The sequence below is a fragment of the Schistocerca gregaria genome, chromosome 4 (assembly GCF_023897955.1).
Source record: "Schistocerca gregaria isolate iqSchGreg1 chromosome 4, iqSchGreg1.2, whole genome shotgun sequence".
NCBI classification, from domain to species: Eukaryota; Metazoa; Arthropoda; class Insecta; order Orthoptera; family Acrididae; genus Schistocerca; species Schistocerca gregaria.
Genome location: NC_064923.1, coordinates 227,653,956 through 227,678,121, shown reverse-complemented (window position 1 = coordinate 227,678,121; position 24,166 = coordinate 227,653,956). Strand labels below are relative to the sequence as shown.

The 24,166-nt window shown below is 44.6% G+C and overlaps 1 protein-coding gene across 1 annotated transcript in view; it reads left to right on the top strand.

Annotated features, from left to right (window-relative positions):
• The window catches only part of LOC126267153 (follicle-stimulating hormone receptor-like), a 1,045,286-nt gene that overhangs the window by 1,000,034 nt on the left and 21,086 nt on the right, over positions 1–24,166 (top strand). The window contains exons 13-14 of the mRNA XM_049972091.1: positions 4,458–4,794; positions 17,773–18,001. Of these exons, the coding sequence (XP_049828048.1) occupies positions 4,458–4,794; positions 17,773–18,001 (566 nt within the window). The remainder of the gene's footprint in view (positions 1–4,457; positions 4,795–17,772; positions 18,002–24,166) is intronic.

Sequence of the window (24,166 nt, the reverse complement as noted above, 5' to 3'; positions counted from 1 at the left end):
TTTAGCATTGGAGGGCAGCGTGGAGGTAAAAATCGTAGAGTGACACCAATAGATGAATACACTAAGCAGATTCAGAAGGAAATAGGTTGCAGTAAGTACTGGGACATGAAGAAGCTTGCACAGGATAGGGTAGCACGGAGAGCTGCATTAAACCAGTCTCAGGACTGAAGACCGCAACAACAGCAACAATTTGGTAACACACTCAGTCCTCAATTATTGCTCAGTCTAGTATCACAGATGCCTAATTATTTTGAGTAGTCTCTTATTGTTGGTCCTCTCTTCAACCCCAGTTCATTCTTTTTAAGAGCTGTGGGCTACCTGTTACGAAGTACGAGCAAGGGAGGGGAACTTCATGGAGTTATCTCTGGCTAGAGACAGGACATTGGTTCCCATGCAGTCTTAAAATGAGTGGTGTACGAAGCATCCTGTACTATGTAGAGGTTGCAAAACAAACGTTTATTTTCCCTTGACGTCGGTTTCGGTGTTTCTAAAAATATCTTCTTCAGAAGGAGTTGTTACATCAGAACATAATGTAAAGTTATGTAACAAGGCCCACTCCTTCTGAACAAGATATTTTTAGAAATATGGAAACCTATGTCAAGGGCTAATTAAACATGGTTTTGCAATTGGCTGTTTTTTCAACCGCTTCATATTTAGAAACAATTCGAAATCCAATATCGTTTACATGTGTCGGACCGAGACTCGAACTCGGGAGCTTTGCCTTTCGCGGGCAGGTGCTCTACCAACTGAGCTACCCAAGCACAACTCACGCCCCGTCCTCACAGCTTTACTTCCGGCAGTACCTCGTCTCCTACACTCCAAACTCCACAGAAGCTCTCCTGCGAACCTTGCAGAACTAGCGCTCCTGGAAGAACGGATATTGCGGAGACCGGGTTTAAGCACAGCCTAGGGGATGTTTCCAGAATGAGATTTTCACTCTGCAGCGGAGTGTGTGCTGAATCTCATTCGCTTATATACTGTTTACTGGATAACCGGTTTCAACACACTAAAGGTGCCATCATCGGATCTGAATGTAGATTAACATTTATAAATCATTTGGAAATAACGATACATGAGGCAGACCAGCTGATATAAAATCATAGTCTTCCCCCTATATCGTTATATCCAAATTATTTATAAATGTTAATCTACATTCCGATCCGATGATGGCACCTTTGGTCTGTTAAAACCGGTTATCCAGTAAAGAGTATTTAAGCGATCTTGGCTTTGGAATTATTTCTACAATAGAGTGATCGCCGCACTACGCACTACAGAAGGTGCAAAAAAATGTATCCACTGTTTAAAAGTCCATAACTGGCAAACTAATTGACGGAGTTGTCTCATCTTTGGCAGTGTAATGGTTTGTAGTTCCGGCAATCGCCACGCAAGCGTTGTATTGCGTTGTTTTGTTTTGTCAGATGACAGTCGCCAGATAGTCAGTGTTTTGTTCTTAGTTGCATCTAGTAACTCGAGTAAACATGGCTGGCGCAAGGCCTACATTCGATGAATGGAAGTGGTATTTTAAGTACGAAAACATTAATGCGGTTCAACGGCAACGGTAAAATGAGTATCAAACAGAGCCACCGACACGTTTAACGATTCCTCGCATTCGAAACAAATTTGAAGCCGAAGGCTGTGATAAAGATGTAGCTACACAAACAACGATCTGGACGACCTGTAACAGTAACAAGTCCAGCCAACTCCCGTCGTGTGTTACAACAATTCACTCGCTCACAACAGAAGTCTGTGAGTCAGTGTGCCCGTGAAACTTGAGTGAGTTGCTCAAGTGTTCGGTGAATTTTGAAGACAGCAAAGTGAAAGTGCTACATCCCACGAATGCTAAACGCAATGAACAAGGACGACCCAGATCGCAGAATGGAGTACTGCGAGTGGTTTACTAACACGGTGCGCAACGATGAAGAGTTCGCAGAGATGATTGTGTGGTCTGATGAGACACAGTTCAATCTCAATAGTACAGTAAATCACCACAATTGCATCTACCGGACCGCTCAAAATCCGAATTTCCATATAGACAAAGCCGTGAATTTGCCAGGAGTAAATGTGTGGTGTGGGTTGTCTTACCGGAGCTTCATTGGGGCATTCTTGTTTGGCGGCACAGTTACCTGTGAGATGTACATTCAGAAGCTTCAGACATACATTTTAACTGCCATCCGAGACTTGTATGGAGGCAGAGGAGTTTACTTACAACAAGATGGTGCCATAGCCCCCTACCAAAATCATGTTAGGGCGTTGTTGTTGTAGTTGTGGTCTTCAGTCCCGAGACTGGTTTGATGCAGTTCTCCATGCTACTCTATCCTGTGCAAGCTTCTTCATCTCCCAGTACCTACTGCAGCCTACATCTTTCTGAATCTTCTTAGTGTACTAATCTCTGGATCTCCCTTTACGATATTTACCCTCCACGCTGCCCTCCAGTACTAAATTGGTTATTCCTTGATGCCTCAGAACATGTCCTACCAACCGATCCCTTCTTCTAGTCAAGTTGTGCCACATACTCCTCCCCAGTTCTGTTCCTTCTCATTAGTTATGTGATCTACCCATCTAATCTTCAGCATTCTTCTGTACCACCATATTTCGAAAGGTTCTATTCTCTTCTTGTCCGAACTATTTATGGTCCATGTTTCACTCCCATACATGTCTACACTCCATACAAATACTTTCAGAAACGACTTCCTGACACTTAAATCAATACTCAATGATAACAAATTTCTCTTCTTGAGAAACGCTTTCCGCGCCATTGCCAGTCTACATTTTATATCCTCTCTACTTCGATCCCAAATAGTAAAACTCCTTTACTACTTTAATTGTCTTATTTCTTAATCTAATTCCCCCATCATCACCGGACTTAATTCGACTACATTCTATTATCCAAGTTTTGCTTTTGTTGATGTTCATCTTATACCTTCCTTTCAAGGCACTGTCCATTCCGTTGAACTGCTCTTTCACGTCCTTTGCTGTATCTGAATGAATTAAAGTAGGGCGTATGTCGACGAAAATCTACCAGGAAGATGGATTGGCCGTGGAGGTGCTGTGGAGTATCCACCACGTTCCCCAGACCCATCTCCTCTGGAGTTTTACCTGTGGGGAACACTAAAGGACGTCGTTTATCGACAAAAGCCACGCACATTGCATGAACTTCGAGAATCCATCATACATTCGTGTGCAAATATCCAACTGAACACGTTGCCGTTCGGCGGCATCGTTTGTGTGTGGATGTTAATGGTGACCATTTCGAAAACCTACAGTGATATCTTTAAGTTGGACTTTAAGCTACACTTTCACCAAAGATGAGACAACTCCGTCAATTAGTTTGCAAGTTATGGACTTTTAAACAGTGGACACATTTTCTTGGACCCCTCTGTATGTGTTTGTGGTGTCACCGCCAGACACCACACTTGCTAGGTGGTAGCCTTTAAATCGGCCGCGGTCAGTTAGTATACGTCGGACCTGCGTGTCACCACTATCAGTGATTGCAGACCGAGCGCCGCCACACGGCAGGTCCACTCTAGAGAGACTCCCTAGCACTCGCCCCAGTTGTACAGCGGACTTTGCTAGCGATGGTTCACTGTCTACATACGCTCCCATTTGCAGAGATGACAGTTTAGCGTAGCCTTAGCTACGTCATTTGCTACGGCCTAGCAAGACGCCATATTCAGTTACTATAATTACTTCAAGAATGTATTCTGAACAGATAATATTGTGAATCATGTACCGACAAGAGATACGTTCATCATTAACGGATTAAAGTTAAGTATCAAACTAATTACGTCCTCTTTCTGAATTCTCATTCCTTGTCATGTTCCAGACCTCACGTCAGTATAGTTCTTCCCTCCTCACGCTAGCGCGCTTGAGCTAAAACTCGTGCATTTCGGCCTCCTCTAGTAACACGGTGTTGGCTCTTCTGCCAATACAACAAAATTAACAAATGACGGAGCTGATCCCCCTCGGTACAGGAAACGGGTCAGAATACCATTGCAGGAACAACGAAAGAAGCATGCCAAAATTAAACGAACGCAAATTCTCCAGGATTGCCGATCTTCTTCAGAGGCTCGAAATACGGGATGCTTATAATAGTCTGTACAACGGAACTTTGATCTCTAGAAACCTCAAAGAGATTCTGGTCGTACATAAAGTATGCTAGAGGCAAGACACAATGGATGCCTTTTCTGCGCGATAGCAATGGAAATACTATCGACGACAGTGCTGCTTGAGCAGAATTACTAAACAAAGTCTTCCGAAATTACTTCACCAAAGAAGACGAAGTAAATATTCCAGAATTCGATTCAGTAACAGGTGCCAAGATGGTTATCTTAGAAGTATATGTACTCGGGGTAGTGAAGGAACTTAAATCACATAATAAAAGTAAGTCTTCTTGTCGAGACGGTATACCAGTTAAGCTCCTTTCAGAATAAGCTGACGCAATAGCTCTGTGCCTGCAGGTGACGGTGTCGCCGGTGCGCGCCGAGTGCGGCCGCCTGTCGCAGAATTACCGGCAGGTGGAGTGCCGGCCGCGGCCGGACGCGTTCAGCCCGTGCGAGGACCTGATGGGTGGCTGGGCGCTGCGCGGCGCCGTCTGGCTCGTGGCGCTGGCGGCGCTCGCCGGCAACCTGGCCGTGCTGCTGGTGCTGGGCTGCGCGCGCCGCTCCGTGCCCGGCTTCCTGATGGCGCAGCTGGCCGCCGCAGACCTCTGCATGGGCCTCTACCTGCTGCTGCTCGCCGCGCAGGACGCGCGCTCCGTCGGCCGCTACTTCACCACCGCCGTCGCCTGGCAGACAGGTGCGAGCGCCCGCTCGCGCCTAGCACTGCTTACGGCGCACCTTATATGGGGTGCGACCAGAAAGTAATGGGAACATTTTAATTTCGGGGTTTATGCTCCCTATTTTCAAAATACACTACTGCCCATTAAAATTCCTACAGTCTTTATAGAGCTGTCGCTACTTTGCTGTAGCTATCAATGTAGAAAAATTGGGTCTCATAGACAGATTGTGACACACACATTAAAAGTGAGAGAATGTAGCATGGCCACAAGGTTCAGTACTTGGTCCACTATTGTTCTTGACGTACATAAATTATCTTCCAGTGACTTTGAAGGATTATTCGACACTTATCATCGGTACAGTCTAAATGAAAACTCATCATACCACACACTCAGATGATACCTACAAATGGTTCACAACTAACAAACACTTAAATCTCAATGTCACAAAAAATGATATAATGCGATTCAAACAAGTAATTAGGATAATTAAGTACCAGAAGTGGAGCTGACGGTCATACACTCAATGAAACACACCTTGAAAAATTCCTTCGAGTCCATTTGAATAACATGTTAATATAGAATGGTCAACAATTAACCAATAAAGACATTCAGTTCGACATGTTCTGCCCGTAGAACATCCCCTAACTATATCACCTAAACATAAAAGTAATGACTCATTTCGCAAATTTTTCCTTCTCTTGGTTTATGCAGATATGTTGTGGGATATTAACATAAAGTGTAAGAAGCGTTGCTTTAGCAGAAGCCGGCATTAAAACTATTGTAGAAAGCAGTTAACCATCAGTCACGCAGAAGGCTTCCGAAGGATTTTGAAATTTTTCCACTCATCTCCCAATACAGTTTCTTCCTAAAGATTTTGGTTGCTGACGAGGGAAATCAGTTTCACCTGAAATGTGAATTCCACTTTCGCAATAGAAGACAGGAAAATAATTTTTATGTGAACCTTGGTTCATTGTATAGGTACAAAACGGACATATAATCTGATGCAAAGAATTCAACTATCCACCATAAAGCAAACCTTACCACTTTACCAAAATTAAAAACTTACACTCCTGGCTATTAAAATTGATACACCAAGAAGTAATGCAGATGACAAACGGGTATTCATTGGACAAATTTATTATACTAAAACTGACGTCTGGTTACATTTTCACGCAATTTGTGTGCATAGATCCTGAGAAATCAGTACCCAGAACAACCACCTCTGGCCGTAATACCGGCCTTGATACGCCTGGGCATTGAGTCTGACAGAGCTTGGATGGCATGTACAGGTACAGCTGCCCGTGCAGCTTCAACATGATACCACAGTTCATCAGGAATAGTGACTGGCGTATTGTGACGAGCCAGTTGCTCGCCCACCATTGACCAGACGTTTTCAGTTGGTGAGAGATCTGGAGAATGTGCTGGTCAGGGCAGCAGTCGAACATTTTCTGTGTCCAGGAAGGACCGTACAGGACCTGCAACATGTGGTCGTGCATTGTCCTGCTGAGATGTAGGGTTTCATAGGGATCGAATGAAGAACAGAGCCACGGGTCGTAACACATCTGCAATGTAACGTCCACTGTTCAAAGTGCCGTCAATGCCGACAAGAGGTGACCGAGAAGTGTAACCAATGGCACCCCATACCATCACGCCGAGTGATACGCCATTATGGCGATGACGAATACACGCTTCCAATGTGCGTTCACCGCGATGTCGCCATATCCGGATGCGACCATCATGACGCTGTAAACAGAACCTGGATTCATCCTAAAAATGACGTTTTGCCATTCGTGCACCCAGGTTCGTCGTCGAGTACACCATCGCAGGCGCTCCTGTCTGTGATGCTGCGTCAAGGGCAACCGCAGCCGTGGTCTCCGAGGTGATAGTCCATACTGCTTTAATCGTCGTCGAACTGTTCGTGCAAATGGTTGTTGTCTTGCAAAACGTCTCCATCGGTTGACTCAGAGATCGAGACGTGGCTGCATGATCCTTTACAGCCATGCCGTTGGGATCCAGCACGGCGTTCCGTATTATCCTCCTGAATCCACCGATTCCATATTCTGCTAACAGTCATTGGATGTCGACAAACGCGAGCAGCAATGTCACGATACGATAAACCACAATCGCGATAGCCTACAATCCGACCTTTCTCAAAGTCTGAAACTTGACGGTATGCATTATTGCTCCTTACACGAGGCCTCACAACAACGTTTCACCAGGCAACGCCGGTCAAGTGCTGTTCGTGTATGAGAAATCGGCTGGAAACTTTCCTCATGTCAGCACGTTGTAGGTGTCGCCACCAGCGCCAACCTTGTGTGAATGCTCTGGAAAGCTAATCATCTGCATATCACACACCTTCTTCCTGTCGGTTAAATTTCGCGTCTGTATTACGTCATCTTCGTGGTGTAGCAAATTTAATGGCTTGGAGTGCATATTGTTGGGGTACATGTTCCTAATGAACGAGGTCCACTCCAAAGGAAATGCACACTATTTTTGTATAAATACAGTTTTCATTCTGCATGTTTGAAAGTTTTACAGAGTGTAGATACATCCTTCCCGCTTGTTTTCAAACTTAGTGCAACCTGTTCCCGTGAGTGGCGTCATCAAAGCATGTCTTCAAGATGGCTGCTACACTTGACGCTCGTCAGAAGCAACGTGCTGTCATAGAATTCCTGTGCTGTGGAAACGAGACAGTGGGAAACACCCACAAGAGGTTGAAAAAGGCGTATGGAGATGCTGCTGTCGATCGCAGTACAGTTAGTCGGTGGGCAAGCAGGTCACGTGATGGAAATGGACACGGCAATATTGAGGACTGTCCTCTCAGTGGCAGGACCTACTGATAAGAAACAGACCCGAACTTTTCGACTCTGTAAGCGCAGAACAGGGAATCAGTGATCCTAAGGCCGTTGCAGCATCCCTGAATATGGAAATAAATAGGAATATCAAAAAAAGGGAGCAAGGTTCATCTGTTTAGAAAGAGTAATAGGAGGCATATTTCAGACTACCTAACAGATCAAAACTAAAATTTCTGTTCAGACACTGACAATGTTGAGTGTTTATGGAAAAAGTCCAGCGCAATCGTAAAATGCGTTTTAGACAGGTACGTGCCGAGTAAAACTGTTAGGGGCGGGAAAAACCCACCGTGGTTCAACAACAAAGTTAGGAAACTACTGCGAAAGCAAAGAGAGCTTCACTGCAAATTTAAATGCAGAGAAATCCTCTCAGACAAACAGAAGCTAAATGGTGTCAAAGTTAGCGTAAGGAGGGCTATGCGTGAAGCGTTCAGTGAATTCGAAAGTAAAAGTCTGTGTACCTACTAGACAGAAATTCCTAGGAAGTTCTGTTCTTACGTTAAATCAGTAAGTGGATCGAAACAGCATATCCAGAACTCTGTGATGAAAGTGGCATTGAAACAGAGGATGACACGCGTAAAGCTAAAATACTATACACCTTTTTCCAAAGCTGTTTTACAGAGGAAGACTGCACTGCAGTTCCTTCTCTAAATCCTCGCACAAACAAAACAATGGCTGACGACGAAATAAGTGTCCAAGCAATAGAAAATCAACTGAAATCACTCATCAGAGGAAAGCCCACTGGACCTGACGGGATACCAATTCGATTCTACACAGAGTACGCGAAAGAACTTGCCCCCCCTTCTAACAGCCGTTTACTGCAAGTCTCTAGAGGAACGGAAGGTTCCAAATGAATGGAAAAGAGCACAGGTGGTTCCAGTTTTCATGAAGGGTCGAGCAGGTGCGCAAAACTATATCTCTGACATCGATCTCTTGTACAATTTTATAACATGTTTCTTGCTCGCGTATCGTTTCATTTCTGGAAACCCATATCTACTCTGTAGGAATCAATATGGATTCCGGAAACAGCGATCGTGTGGGACCCAACTCGCTTTATTTTTTCATGAGACCCAGAACATATTAGATACAGGCTCCCAGGTAGCTGCTAATGTCCTTGACTTCCGGAAGGCGTTCGATACAGTTCTGCACTGTCGCTTGATAAACAAAGTAAGAGCCTACAGAATATCAGTCCAGCTATGTGGCTGGATTGAGGAGTTTTACCAAGCGGAACACAACATGTGGTTCTCAATGGAGAGACGTCTACAGACGTTAAAGTAACCTCTGGCGTGCCACAGGGATGTGTTATGGGACCACTGCTTTTCACAGTGTATATAAATGACATAATAGATAGAGTCGGAAGTTCCATGCTTCTTTTCGCTGATGATGCTGTAGTATACAGAGACGTTCCAGCATTGGAAAATTGCAGCGAAATGTAGGATGATGTGCAGCGTATAGGTCCTTAACATAGATAAATGTAATGTATTGCGAATGCATAGAAAGAAGGATCCTTTGTTGTATGATTATATGATAGTGGAACAAACACTGGTAGCAGTTACTTCTGTAAAATATCTGGGAGTATGCGTGCGGAACGAGTTGAAGTGGAACGATTATATAAAATTAATTTTTGACAAGGCGGTTGCCAGTTTGAGATTCATTTGGAGAGTCCTTAAAAAATGTAGTCTATCAACAAAGGAGGTGGCTTACAAAACACTCCTTCGACCTATACTTCAGTACTGCACATCAGTGTGGGATCTGTACCCGGTCGGGTTGACAGAGGAGATAGAGAAGATCCAAAGAAGAGCGGCACGTTTCGTCACAGGGTTGTTTGGGAACCGTGATAGCGATACGGAGATGTTTAGCAAAGTGGCAGACTCTGCAAGAGAGGCACTCTGCATCGTCGTGTAGCTTGCTGTCCAGGTTTCGAGAGGGTGCGTTTCTGGCTGAGGTATCGAATATATTACTTCCCCCTACTTATACCTCCAGAGGAGATCACGAATATAAAATTAGAGGGATTCGAGCGAGCACGGAGGCTTTCCGGCAGTCGTTCTTCCTGCAAACCATACGCGACTGGAACTGGAAAAGGAGGTAATGACAGTGGCACGTAAAATGCCGTCCGTCACACCGCGTTGGGTGGCTTGCGGAGTACAAATGTAGATGTAGGTAGATGTAGGCCCCGTACTGCACACACTCCAGACAATGTGCAGAGAGTTAACGAATTGGTGACTGCTGACAGACGCATCACAGTGAACCAATTGTCACGCTACGTTGGGATAGGGGGAGGAGGTGTCTGCAGAATACTGAAAGTGTTGGCGTTAAAAAAGGATGTTGACAGTGGCTCAAAAAAAAAACAAAAAAACGGTTTGCAGCAAACCTTTGGAACAGTATGAGAATAGTGGAGATGAATTTCTTGGAAGAATAGTGACAGGTTATGCAACATGGCTCCATCATTTTTCACCAGAGACGAAGAGGCAATCAATGGAGTCGCGTGATGCAAATTCACCCAAGAAAAAAAAATTAAAACCACACCTTCTACTGGAAAAATTATGGCTACGGTGTTCTTCGATTCCGAAAGGCTCTTGCTTGTGGACATCATGCCACGTGGAAGCACCATAAATTTTTATGTATATGTGACGTCACTGAAGAAACTTCAAGATTGATTGAGTGGTGTTCGACCACATCCGCAAAAGCAGGATTTTGTGCTGTTGGATGACATGCACTGTCACATGTCAGTCAAATGACCATAGAAGTGATCACTAAACTCGGATGGACAACACTGAAACACCCGCCTTACAGTCCTGACCTGGCTCCATGTATCATCTCTTTGGGAAACTGAAAGACTCTCTTCGCGGAACAAGGCTTGAAGATGATTACTCCCTAGTGTACGCTGCCAAACAGTGGCTCCAACAGGATGGTCCAGAATTTTACCATGTGGGCATACAGGAGCTGGTTCCAAGATGGCATAAGGCAGTTGGGAGGGATGGAAATTATGTGGAAAAATGAAAACATTGTTCCTAGAGGATGTATCTACACACTGTAAAACTTTCAAGCCTGTAGAATAAAAGATGGATTTTAAAAAGAAAGTTGTGTGCATTTCTTTTGGAGCGACCCTCGTATGTTTGCATTTTAAACTGTTTTGAATATTTACTGTTGACAGTGAAGCGGCGTCTCTGCGTAAGGCAGTTTTAGTGTGAATTTGCAGTGGTGGATAGCAGCCATACACGTAACTCAGGCTACGTTGGGTTGGGTCGTTTGGGGGGGGGGGGGGGGGGAGACCAAACTGCGAGGTCAATGGTGTCGTCGGACTAGGGAAGGACGGGGAAGGAAGTCGGCTTTGCCCTTTCAAACGAACCATCCCGGCATTTGCTTGGAGCGATTTAGGGAAATCATGGAAAACCTAAATCAAGACGGCCGGACCCGTTATTGAGCCGTCGTCTTCCCGAATGAGAGCCCAGTGTGCTAACCACTGCGCCACCTCGCTCGGTCAGGCTACGTGAAGTAGCAAAGTACGCTAGACCAACGTGGCCGCAGGAGTGGCTGAAACGGGGTGCTCAGTGGGACTGGGAGTAACTTTGGCCACAAGCTGACATCCAAACCAGCACACTAGCGCTATCCTAACGCGTGTAAGTACCTAACTAGAAGACACATATTCGTAAAAAAATATGCGCACTGCCGAGTAAAAATAGGGGACAGTCAAGTAATACTACTGTCTTTAGTGTCACAGGTGTCTTAGGCGACGGTGTTGTGTTGCATGGGCGGCCACATGAAACTTCCGACGTAGGGGCACACTTCGTCTGAGGCGGGGCCAAGGTTCGAACCCTCTGACTTCAAAAGGGGCTCGAGCCAGGCAACAGTGGCCAACACCAGCCCTCCTAGCAGCACGGTCGGCCCCTGTCTAGAGGCACGGGGTCTCATCCTGGGTGGTGCAGAGGACATCCGCCTGCCAGCATTTGCTTTCCGCCCGTGTGGGGAGCCGGTCGGCATAACGCGAGAACCACATGTCAACGGAGGCCCGCGCGCGGCCCTCATCGAAGAATTCGCTGGTGGGGTAACGTGCCTCGCCTGTCACATCTGTGCCACGGCCAACGGGGCTGTGTACTCAGTAAAGCAGAGCGACTAAAACCGTCGACTGAGAGGAATTCGATGCGAGCGGGACCATGAGCGCCCGTACCGCCTGGGACAAAGGAAAATAAAATATTTAGAGACTGCTGCAACGCCTCTACCCCGCACCACAGCCTCGGAGCCACCATTTCCCTACCTCTGACGACTCCAACTACCAGGAAAGTTATTAATGTTTTTGAATGCTCGGCAAATTTTTACTTTCGAAAAAGATGGATCGAAAAATTTACATTAAATTTATCTTGAAAAATGAAGTAAAGTGCACCACCACATTCGATATGTTCACTACAGCTTTCCACTAAGAATAGGACAATAGTCCGCCATGAGTAGGACAAGAGTTAACAAGTGATATAAACGTTTCAAAGAGGGTCGAGAAGACGTTGAAGACGACTACCGCTCTGGACGCCATATCACGTCAGTTACACACGACGATGTGGAAGAAGTGAACAAAATGGTTCTAGAAAATCCCCGAATCACCAATAGAGAAGTGGCTGATGATACCGACATATCCTATGGCTCATAGAAAGCAGTCCCACTGAAGAGCAAAGACCGAAAAAAAATTCTACACGCTCGATCACACGTCAAGGTTCTTCTCACTATATCGTTCGTTTACAGTGAGATAGCGCTTCATGAATTCTGGCTTATGGTCGAACAATCAATATTGAATACTACTTGGGTATTATTCCCCGTTTCTGTCAAGCAATCTGAAGAAAACGACGAGACTTACGGGAAACCACCCGTGGAAATTACATCACGATAATACTCCCGCTCACATCTCAATGCTAGTTCGTGATTTTTTGGCAAAAACAAAACTGTTATGTTACCTCAGCCACTTTATCCGCCGCAGATGGCAACCTGCAACTTTCTTTTAATTCCCGAGGCTGGAGAGAACCATCAAAGGACGTCGTTTGGCCGTCATTGACGAGATAAAAACAGAATCGCGAGAGGAGTTGAACACAATAACGAAAAACGACTTCGAACATTGGAGAAAGAGCTGTCATAAGCATATTATGTATCAGGAGGACTGCTCCGAAGGGGAAAAAGCTGATGTTGATTAATAAATAAAGATTATTTTTGAAAAACTAAAATTTCTATCACTTTTTGGTCACAACATGTACACATACGTATTTGAAATTTAAAGACATAGTGCACCATTTCTGCAAGATGTGAACTGCCCATGAGGGAACGTACGAACTTCCCTTCACAGATTTGATTCGTGTTGACAGTGTCTGCAGGGCCTCACCAGGACTGCAAAATATGTAAACAGGAATCCGCCACTTTAACTCCTTTCCAGAAAATCTAGTCTGAAAATTGTTGACGTCTTTGTATACGTTGTATGATCGCTGCTATGCAACGTGTCTTCAGCCGAGAAGTAAGTGCTTGCGGTCCTGCTTTATTTTTTGAATTATCTACGCCAATAATCGTCGCTATGCATCCGTATGCGAGCGAGGTACGCATCGAAAAAATGTGTGACGACCGAGAACCGTTTCTGAATGCAAACCAAGTTTGTTTTTCAGTAGATACAGTGAAAAAACCGTGAGCATGAAAAAATTCATCTGCTGTATATCGCGATAATGGTTGTCTTCCATGTTTCTATCGTAGGTATCATCCTGATTCAGGCAGTGCTGCATAGGTTATACGTTAGCTGTAGATACAGTGAAATGACTACACCACTTTGATTCAAAATTCTCGAGTTGCCTTCTTTCATTTGCAATCTCTATAAGAACATTTTTCTTCTTTCAAGGTTAAAATTAAGAAAAACAGCAAAAATCATGAAACATTGATATTTTCCACGATTATAATAAATCTCTTGTTAGAACTACGTGGAAATGAAGAAAAAAGCTACCAGCAACGAGATTAGATCTAGAGATATTACGCTATGAAACTAATCGCTTACTCTGTTCGTTGCGCTCCCTTTGATCACTAGCGGCTCTTCAGAGCATTACAACACAAACATGCCTATAATTTTCAAACTCGATTTTCTCAAAAACGATTGAGACGTGCTCTTTCTTGTTTGGGATGACCTGTATCTCTGCAATTTTGAGGTACTTCTGCGGCGAGTAAAATCCCCAGAACTGTCGCTGACAGAACGTGCCTGAGACCAGCTCGGGCGTCAACTCCATCCCTGTGACAGGATCGCGGACACCGACGACCAGTTAAAACAGTTGTCAGTCAACTTGCCTCATGAGAGGGTCCAATGGCTTTGTGACACACTTCCAAACGTAAGCAGTGGATACATCAAGACCAGACGGGCTGTAACTCATACAGCCAAATTTGCTTAGATTTTGTGGTAACTAAAGTAACATCACATCATCTCTCAACCCGTGAAATACAATTTCGTTTCCTCTTCCCTTTCCCGGCACTTCACTTATTTTGTCATACAGTGGGTTTTCAGTAAACATTGGTTAGCATCGAGGCCTAGTATCTTCCGTAGAGTATTTGTTTACCCTCTGCCAGGCACTTAAATCTGGTTTTCAAAGTATCCATGTAGATGTAGACGTACCCAAAACCTGGGATTCTTATTTTAATACCTCTGGTTTATGTATGTATGTAGTGTCCAAACGTTATTTAGCATTTGCATGCGTGATGGAAACTCTAAAGCCTGAATTCAGCGTCTCAGCTGTATTAAGTATTCAGATTCAACTGATATGATTAGAACGCAAATCTGAACCTGTTAATTTCCTTTACGTACGCACAAAAATTTCATATCTGTTTCTCAAAAATGCTTTTCCAGGAAACTATTTTAGGATGGTACAGCACTCGTGAAGGATGCATGATTTGCCTTTATATTTCCGTATCAGTTTTCCGAAATTCTCTTTTCAGCGAGGGTGTAGTCTATGAGTACTCACAAAATTTTTTGATTGTTACTATTGAACCATGTTGGGTTATCTTACTTTACTTACCTCGTATTTTTCCACAGCTTGGTTCAAAACATCTTTTAATTTGACCACAGCATTTTCGATTTTATCTAAATGACCTCGCCTGTTTTAGCAGGTTGTTAGTAACAATCCACGACTCCTAGTAGACATAAAACCATCCCCAGTATAGTAATTAAGTTATTTGATTGCTGAATATCGCTTCCGTAATATTATCTTAGTTACCAAACCCGTTTTTCTCTGACGACACTCTAGAAGAGTTGGATCTGTCTGTAGCCAGGAGCTAAGAAGATATTGCTTTCAAGTATGAGCTGGCAGACTACATTTTGGAGGCGGTTATATGACAATGGATTTATTATTACTTCACCTAACAACAAACAACATATTTCATTGTTTTTAATACACGTTATATGCTTGAAATATGTGATTACAATATCCTTGTTGCTGTATATAAATTACGTCATACGAATGTATAGTTATTTAAAATATTCTTGCGTTATTTTTTCATTTTTTGTCCTTGTGTCTGTGGCGGGGGAGGGGGGGAGAAGGGGGGGAGAGTAGTGTGGAAGGTCAGTCTTTTATTTTTGTTATGATAATTATTACTCATAGAGAGCAGACCCATAAGCTATGCGCGCATAAACTAACAGATCTACCATGCACGGACAGGGAGGGGATGGCTAATATACACGTAGAAATACTGCGAGAAATGCATGCTTGAACATTAATGCAGGTGCTATATAATCATGCAGGATGTTGTATTTGACGACGGATGACACCCCCGACACGTTGCAAGAATCCGTCGTGGTCAGAGCAGTGTTCTTTGTAGTTGTGAGAGCATTATCCCGGAGCTAAGCGCATTCGAACGTGGGCAAATTGTTGGTGCTCGTATGATGGGTGCTTCAGTAACAAAGACCGAAGTCCTTGCTGTTTCAAGAGGCACCGTATCGAAGATTTGTACCGCATACTGGGAAAGAGGAAAAACGTTCCAGAATGAAATTTTCACTCTGCAGCGGAGTGTGCGTTGATATGAAACTTTCCTGGCAGATTAAAACTGTGTGCCGGACCGAGACTCGAACTCGGCACCTTTGACTTTCGCGGGCAAGTGCTCTACCAACTGAGCTACCCAAGCACGACTCACCCCCTTTTAATTAGCCAGAGAAGTTTCATATCAGCGCACACTCCGCTGCAGAGTGAAAATCTCATTCTGGAAACATCCCCTAGGCTGTGGCTAAGCCATGTCTCCGCAATATCCTTTCTTCGAGGAGTGCTAGTTCTGCGAGGTATGCTGGAGAGCTTCTGCGAAGTTTGGAAGGTAGAAAACGGGTCGTGAGTCGTACTTGGTTAGCTCAGTAGGTTTAGCACTTGCCTGCGAAAGGCAAATGTCCCGAGTTCGAGTCTCGGTCCGGCACACAGTTTTAATTTGCCAGGAAAGTTTCAGGAAAAACGTTATCCGTTGATTCACAACGCGGACGACGATGTGTGCCGAGTGATCGTGAGACCTAATCATTGCAAAGGACAACTTTTACGAAGGTGACTGCAGAAGTAATTGTCATACTCGTGAAAACGGTCACCATCAAAACTACACGAAGGGAGAGCCATAAGGAGGGAATTGCAGGGAGTGCTGAAATTTCTAACCCACTCATCAATAATGTAAATCCCCTTGGAAAAACCTTGGATCCAAGCCACAAAATCTCCACGATGGAAGCAAGTCATTTGTTCGGATGAATTTCGTTTCACACTGACGCCACTTTCTGGCCCAGGTTACTTCCCAACAGTGAAATATGGCGGAGTTCTAAGGTAATTTGAGCAGCAATATCGCGATATTCGATGGGGCCATGCAAGGTCGAATTACTCCAAAAGATTATGTTGTTGTTTTTGGTGGTCACGTCCCGTTATAATGATTGTTGTCCAATGGTGATTCTGTGTTCCACGACGATAGGGCCCCTGTTCCCAAAGCTCTTATCGTCTAGAACTGATTTTAAGGGGGGTAGGATGTCAAATGGGCCGTCTTGGAGCAGGAGAGGCACTACAGAACATTTTAACTTCTACTGTCTGTACTTTTACAAATAAATTAAAATTTTTTTTTTAGCATGACCAAGAGGGATTGAGGACTTACACATTGGATGTTCAAAAACGTAGAAACATACCTTTTCTTTTTCCATATGAAATTTCATGATTTTTTCACTTACTACTGGCTGCATTTATTTCTGTAGGTACACTTTTCTTCCAAAGTAGGAGACATTCTTGGATGAATTTTGCACAGCAGACAAGCAATACTTACAGGCGTATGAAACTCTCGAATTTTCCAAATCTATTAAAAACTGTGGTAAAAATTGAGATAATTAACTATAAAATTTGAGTTTTTTCTAAACATGAAGTTTAAAATGTAACAGTTCATTCATTTTTCCATAAATTAAATAAACTCTAGAGTTTCATACACATATACTGGCGCATCTCCTCAGGCTACCACAGTCATCAATCACAATATTATTGAGCCTCTGAGTTCTAATTTGGAGAAAATAGTGCGTGATTCACCTACACCAATGTTAACTCAACTTTTGTCAAGAATATTGGTATAAGATTCCCCTGAAACCAACAGGGCCTGTGTTTGCCCATTCCGAGACGACATGAAACTGTTTTGAATGGCAACGGTTTTCCTAAATCGTATTAGGCATGGTGTTGTGTTGTGTTTGCGAAGTTTCCGTACTTTTGTAGACCCCATGTACACAAGTATATTCTTGGGTCACCTGAAAATATTGCTGCAACTATTGTCACAGCTCGATTCCTTCCTTCATCCGTCTTTAGTCGATGAGACTTTTAACATTCGCGAAATGCTTCCGTGGTCGCTTGTTTTCTGTGTGCGTACGCCGACCTACCAAAGATGATAATAATGAGCGTATGGCATTTGTGGCCGTGAGACCAGGGCGGTTCGGCCGCCGCTCCACACGTTATTTAACGCCACTACGGCGACTTGCGACTGAATGAGGATGAAATGATGATGAAAGACACACAACACCCAGTCATCTCGGGGCAGAGAAAATCCCTGACCTCGCCGGCAATCGAACCCGGAACTCCGTGTGCGGGAATCGAGAACGCTACCGCAACAAGCCGCGGACTACCAAACATATTTTGGTGTGTCGTGTGTCACCAGGTGCGGGCTGCCAGGCGGCCGGGGTGCTAACGGTGTTCGCGTCGGAGCTGTCCGTGTTCACGCTGACGGTGATCACGTGCGAGCGCTGGTACACCATCACGTACGCCATTCACCTGAACCGCCGGCTCAAGCTGCGGACCGCCGCCAAGATCATGGCCGCCGGCTGGTGCTACGCCGTCTGCATGGCCGTGCTGCCCCTGCTCGGTGTCAGCAGCTACTCCAAGACCAGGTCTGCAGCCGCTCACTTCCTTCACCGTTCCCTGTGCTGCAGTTTGTATAGCAATAGAGGCTGTATTACGAAATAATTTGTTTATTTATTATCCGGACGAGCAATACATACCTTAAATTTTTATTCGTACTTCTGTTTGAGTTACATACGTATGAGAAATTATTATAAAAACCATTACCAACACAACAATAATAGTGAATGAAGTAATAATAATAATAGGCATTGGTATAATAGTACTACTAAAGGACATTAAGAATAAGTATAGTATTGATTAGATTGCACATCTTGAGCAGTCCTTAGTGTCACCGGAAGCGGAAGGCATAAGACTGAAACGACAGTGACAATAACTGTAAACTTTCATAACAGAACTTGAAATGTCACCTTAGAAAAATTAATGAATTGCTGTGCCGGTAAACCCCTTACGTTATTTGATTTTCAAACAGCTGAGCAAAACTGAACGTACTCAAACATTTCTCTCTTTACTTATTCTGGTCATCAATAAACCGATACACAATATTTTTAGCACAACGCAGTCTCACTTTCAATAATCCCTACAAAAGAATGGCCCTGACCAACAATAACCTATACCTTTCATGAATCACCTCTCAAAAGTATTTGTTACTCGAACTGCTGCAATACAGCGAGCGCCAATACTGCCAGCTAAATAAAAGATTCTAACTAGTGAAGGCTCTAATTACTCATAGGCACGAAAGATTTTGATAGAGAACAATGTATTTACCTTAATAGTGTTGAAAAGTCATCATATATATATGTATCAATTCATGAAATCCATCTTGACAAATTTCCTTTTTCTGGCGGACACACGTCCAGATCACCCGCTCTCAAACCTCCGTTATCTCAATCCCAACATCCACCACTGCTGGCGGCTCACCTCCAACTGCGCAACGCTACGCGCTGTTCACATCCAGCTGCCCAACACTACAATAGCGAATATTCCAACAATGCCAACCAGCCACAGACTGCACACAGCACAGCCAGAGATTCTCATACAAAGCGCTACGTGACGTTAGCAATATTAAAACCTAAACAGCCTACTTACACGCTGTGTACACAAACGGCAATGACAAGTCATGGAGGAAGTGCAGGTGATGTGACGAAATAAATATTCCACAGTTCGAATCGAGAAAAGCTGCGGCCACCGTACCTAAAGACTGGAAAGTTGCAGAGGTCACACCAATATTCAAGAAAGGTAGTAGGAGTAATCCACTAAATTACAGGCCCACATCGTTAACGTCGATATGTAGCAGTGTTTTAGAACTAATATTGTATTCGAAGATTATGAATTACCTCGAAGAAAACGGTCTACTGACAGACAGCCAACATGGGTTCAGAAAACATCGTTTCTGTGAAACACAACTAGGTCTTTATTCACATGAAGTATTGAGTGCTATTGGCAAGGCATTTCAGATCGATTCCGTATCTCTGGATTTCGCCAAGGCTTTTGACGCTGTACCGTACAAGCGGCTCATAGTGAAATCGCGTGCTTATGGAATATCGTCTGAGTTATGTGACTGACTTTGTAATTTCCTGTCAGAGAGGTCACATTTCGTTGTAATTGACGGAAAGTCATCGAGTAAAACGAAAGTGATTTCTGGCGTTCCCCAAGGCAGTGCTATAGGCCCTTTGCTGTTCCTTATCTATATAAACGATTTGGGAGACAATTTGAGCATCCATGCCTCCCGGTGGCACCAAGTGGTTCTAGGCGCTACAGTGTGGAACCGCGCGACCGCTACGGTCGCAGGTACGAATCGTGCTTCGGGCATGGATGTGTGTGATGTCCTTAGCTTAGTTAGGTGTAAGAAGCTCTAAGTTCTAGGGAACTGATGAGCACAGATGTTAAGTCCCATAGTGCACAGAGCTATTTGAACCATTTGACCTTAAATAACGAAAAGCGTGAGGTCATCCCCATGAGTGCTAAAAGGAACTCTTTAAACTTCTGTCACACGATAAATCAGTCTAATCCAAAAGCCGTAAATTCAACTAATTACCTAGGTATTACAGTTACGAACAACTTAAATTGGAAGGTTGGTTCAAATGGCTCTGAGCACTATGGGTCTTAACATCTATGGTCATCAGTCCCCTAGAACTTAGAACTACTTCATCCTAACCTAAGGATAGCACACAACACCCAGACATCACGAGGCAGAGAAAATCCCTGACCCCGCCGGGAATCGAACCCGGGAACCCGGGCGTGGGAAGCGAGAACGCTACCGCACGACCATGGGCTGCGGACTAAATTGGAAGGAACACACAAAAATGTTGTGGGGAGGGCTAACCAAAGACTGCGTGTTTTTGGCAGGACACTTAGAAAATGTAACAGACCTACTAAAGCCGGCTGCGGGGGTCTAGCGGTTCTAGGCGCGCAGTGCGGAACTGCTCGACTGCTACGGTCGCAGGTTCGAATCCTACCTCGGGCATTGATGTGTGATGGCCTTAGGTTGGTTAGGTTTAAGTAGTTCTAAGTTCTAGGGGACTGATGACCAGAGTAGTTAAGTCCCATAGTGCTAAAGAGCCATTTTTTAAGACCTACTAAAGAGACTGACTACGCTACGCTTGTCCGTCCTCTTTTAGAATACTGTTGCGCGGTTTGGGATCCTTACCAGATAGGACTGACAGAGTAAATTTAGAAAGTTCAAAGAAAGGCGGCACGTTTTGTATTACCGCGAAATATGTGAGAGATAGTCACGGAAATTGTACAGGATTTGGGCTGGAAATCATTAAAAGAAAGGCGCTTTTCGTTGCGACGGAATCTTCTCACGATATTCCAATCACCAACTTTCTCCTCCGAATGCGAAAATATTTTGTTGACACCGACCTACATAAGAAGGAACAATCACTACGATAAAATAAGAGAAATCCGAGCTCGCGCGCTATACGAAATTGGAATAATAGAGAACTGTGAAGGTGGTTCGACGAACCCTCTGCTAGGCACTTGAATGTGATTTGAAGAGTATCCATGTAGGTGTCACAACGTGTCCAGGAGCTTATAACTTCGCTGCTTAGTCCCTTAACCAACCAACAATTCTATAATTCACAAGTAATAATCGCCAGATCTAGCCGGCGTGAATTCTCATACGAAAGTCGCCATAAAGCAGTAGGGCAGAATTTGTGACGTAAGCTTAAGAGGAAATACAACTTTTATATTTCCACAGTAAATTATATGAATTTACGTACGAGGACGTGCTGAAAAGTAATGCAACAGAATTTTTGGTGTGTAAGCTCTTAAACCTTTTGAAATAAAACAATATTTTACTTGCTTATTATTGAAATATACGAGTTTGTTTCTCAAGACAGTCACTCTGGCTACCAACACATTTCCCCTGACGAGAGACCAGTTTCTTGATGCTGTCACCGTAGAATGTCTGACACTATTGACGGACCCACAACCTCGCTGCTGCTTGCACCATAAAGTGAAGACCTCGAAGTTGTTCTTTAAGTTTTGAAAACATATGAAAATCAGCTGGGACCAAGTCAGGACTGTATGGAGGTTGAGTGAACCGAAGAACCGAAGGCGTCGGATTATGGCAAATGTGGCAGAGCTCGAGAGTGGTCTGGCCTTGTCATGCTGAGGGAGGGTGTGCTCCATATGTGGGACTAACTCTTCGAATTCGGAACTCGATTAAAACATGCCGTTTCTCACCCTCTGACGTACACTGACAGAGTAAAGAAAATCACAAGACCAACAAATAAAACAGAGTAAATAAATTCCGGGAATACATTTCTCGAGGTAACATGTTTAAGTGATTAGCATTTCAAGACCACAGGCTAATGTAATAGCAAGACTAAAAGTGGGTTTAAAATGGCTGGTTGGTCGCTACATAATACTCACACCACCTTTATGGACCTTTTTTTTTTATTCATTAAGCGTTTCAGGCTCTGCAAATCTACAGATGACCTGGTGTCAAATGTACCAGTTGATCATAAAGCCAGTATAAATTTGAAAACGTAATAAACCACGGAATAATGTAGATAGAGAGATAAAAATTGACACACATGCTCGGAATGACATGGGGTTTTATAAGAACCGAAAAAAACAAAAGTTCACAAAAAGTCCGACAGATGGCGCTGGGCAGAAAAACGTGAGTGACTGCGCATGACAGTCGTATATAAAAGGAGCTGTAATGAGAGACAGAACTCGTTCACCTTCTGTCCTTCCAGCTCAACTTCCGGCGCTCCGCCATTTTTGTTTCCGTTGACCTCCAAAATGCCTATGACCGTGTATGGCATCCCGGTCTCCACTTTAAACTCCAAACCTACGCCCTGCCTATCAATTTTGTCCATCTGGTTGCTTCCTTCTCTCGCACCGTCCTTCCTATGTCACCCTCCACTACACCAACTCCTATATCTTTTATCCCACGGCTGGCGTCCCCCAGGGTTCTGTCCTCTCCCCTCTCCTTTATCTCTTGTATACGGCTGATATGCCCAAGCCACCCCCACCAGTCCACCTCCTCTAATATGCTGATGACACCGCCTTCCTGGCTCTCTATCCTACCGTTCAACAGTCCCAACGTTCCCTCCAAACCCACCTTAACCAGTTGACCATTTGGTGTAACCAATGGTCCCACCTTAACCAGTTCACCACTTGGTGTAACCAGTGGTTCCTTCGTCTCAACCCCTCCAAAACCCAGACAATCATCATAGGCCGCACAACTCGCTCCTTTTGCCTCCATGATTTCTACCTCACCCTTTATGGTCGTCCCATCCAGCTCACCCCCACCCTGAAATACCTTTGCCTCACCCTCGACCGACACCTCACCTGGACCCCCCATCTCCAGACCATCCAACAGAAAGCCCATTCCCGCCTCTGCCTTCTGAAACACCTGTCTGGCCGGACATGGGGATTGCATCCTTCTACCATCCTCCACACCTACAAATCTCTCATCCGTTCTATCCTCTGTTATGCCAGCGTTGCCTTGATCTCTGCCCCAACCCGCTTTTACAAGGCCCTCCAAATGCTTGAACGCCATGCGCTCCACGTTGCCTTCCATATCCACCTTCCTTCCCCACACGACTCCTGTATGAACTGATCCCCTTCCCCCACCTCCTCCTGTTCCTGCAACATCTCTGCATCGTTTACATTGTCTGCAGGCTTGATCCTCCCCACCCTCTGGTTCCCTCCTTCCTCTCCACCCCCCACCCATTGGTGCGCCTCTATCGCTGTATCCCTCCCTCTCTCTACTTCCACACCCTCCATCTCCTTAATCAGGGCAATTTCCAACGCCTCCCCCTCCTGGATGACGAACTTCGCCTTGACTTCTACCCTTCTTTCCAACTATAACATGGCCTTGTTCCTTCCCCCCCCCCCCCCCAGGGCCACCTTTTTTCCTCTTCCCTCCTTCTCCCAGAGCGGATTTTCCACCTTCCCCCCTCCCCACCCCTGAGACCCTGCACCCCACACTTGCCTCTTTCCTTCCCACATCACTCCCTACCCGGCTGTCTCCAGGGCACTCCCTGCCCATCTCCCCCCCCCTCTCTTCCTCTCCCTCCCTCTCTTCTTCCGGTCTCCCTCATCTCCTTGCGCCTCGCAGATCCTCCATTTTGATCATCGTCAGTGTGCCACATCAGTGTTGTGTTTTGTGCTGTTTCTCCTGTGCATCAAGAGGCGTGATTTTATTGTGTACTGCCTTGAGGTTCGCCGTCAGTGTTTATTATGTGCTACGCCGTCTGTCGATACCTTTTATGCTCTAGTCATACTGTGCCTTGTGTTCCTTTAATTGTCACAGTGTGTGGCTTTTTGTGTGTGCTACTTTTAAACAGTTTTTTTACCTCCATTTTACAGTCACCCCGTTTTTTGTCTATTGCCTTCCATGACGTTCCCCCTTTTTTATATCTGTGTTCACCATATTCTTTCCTTTATTATTTTTAAATGTCTTCTATTGTTCGTTCTATGTCTTTCGGCTGGAGAGCAGCGCATATGCTGCTGCCAGCCCGCCACGATGGGGAACTGAAATACAATAAAGAAAATAAAAAAGAGAGAGAGATAGAATCAGATGCGCCAGCAGTCGCAGCATGTTGACGTTACCTGGAAGGCCCTTTTCGTGAAGCTGTATTATCAGAATGGGGAATGTGCAGGTTCAGCGTTACAATCCTATCGCCATAGGAAGGGGATTCGAAAGGCTGTGGCGAGAATGATTTCGAAGCAAC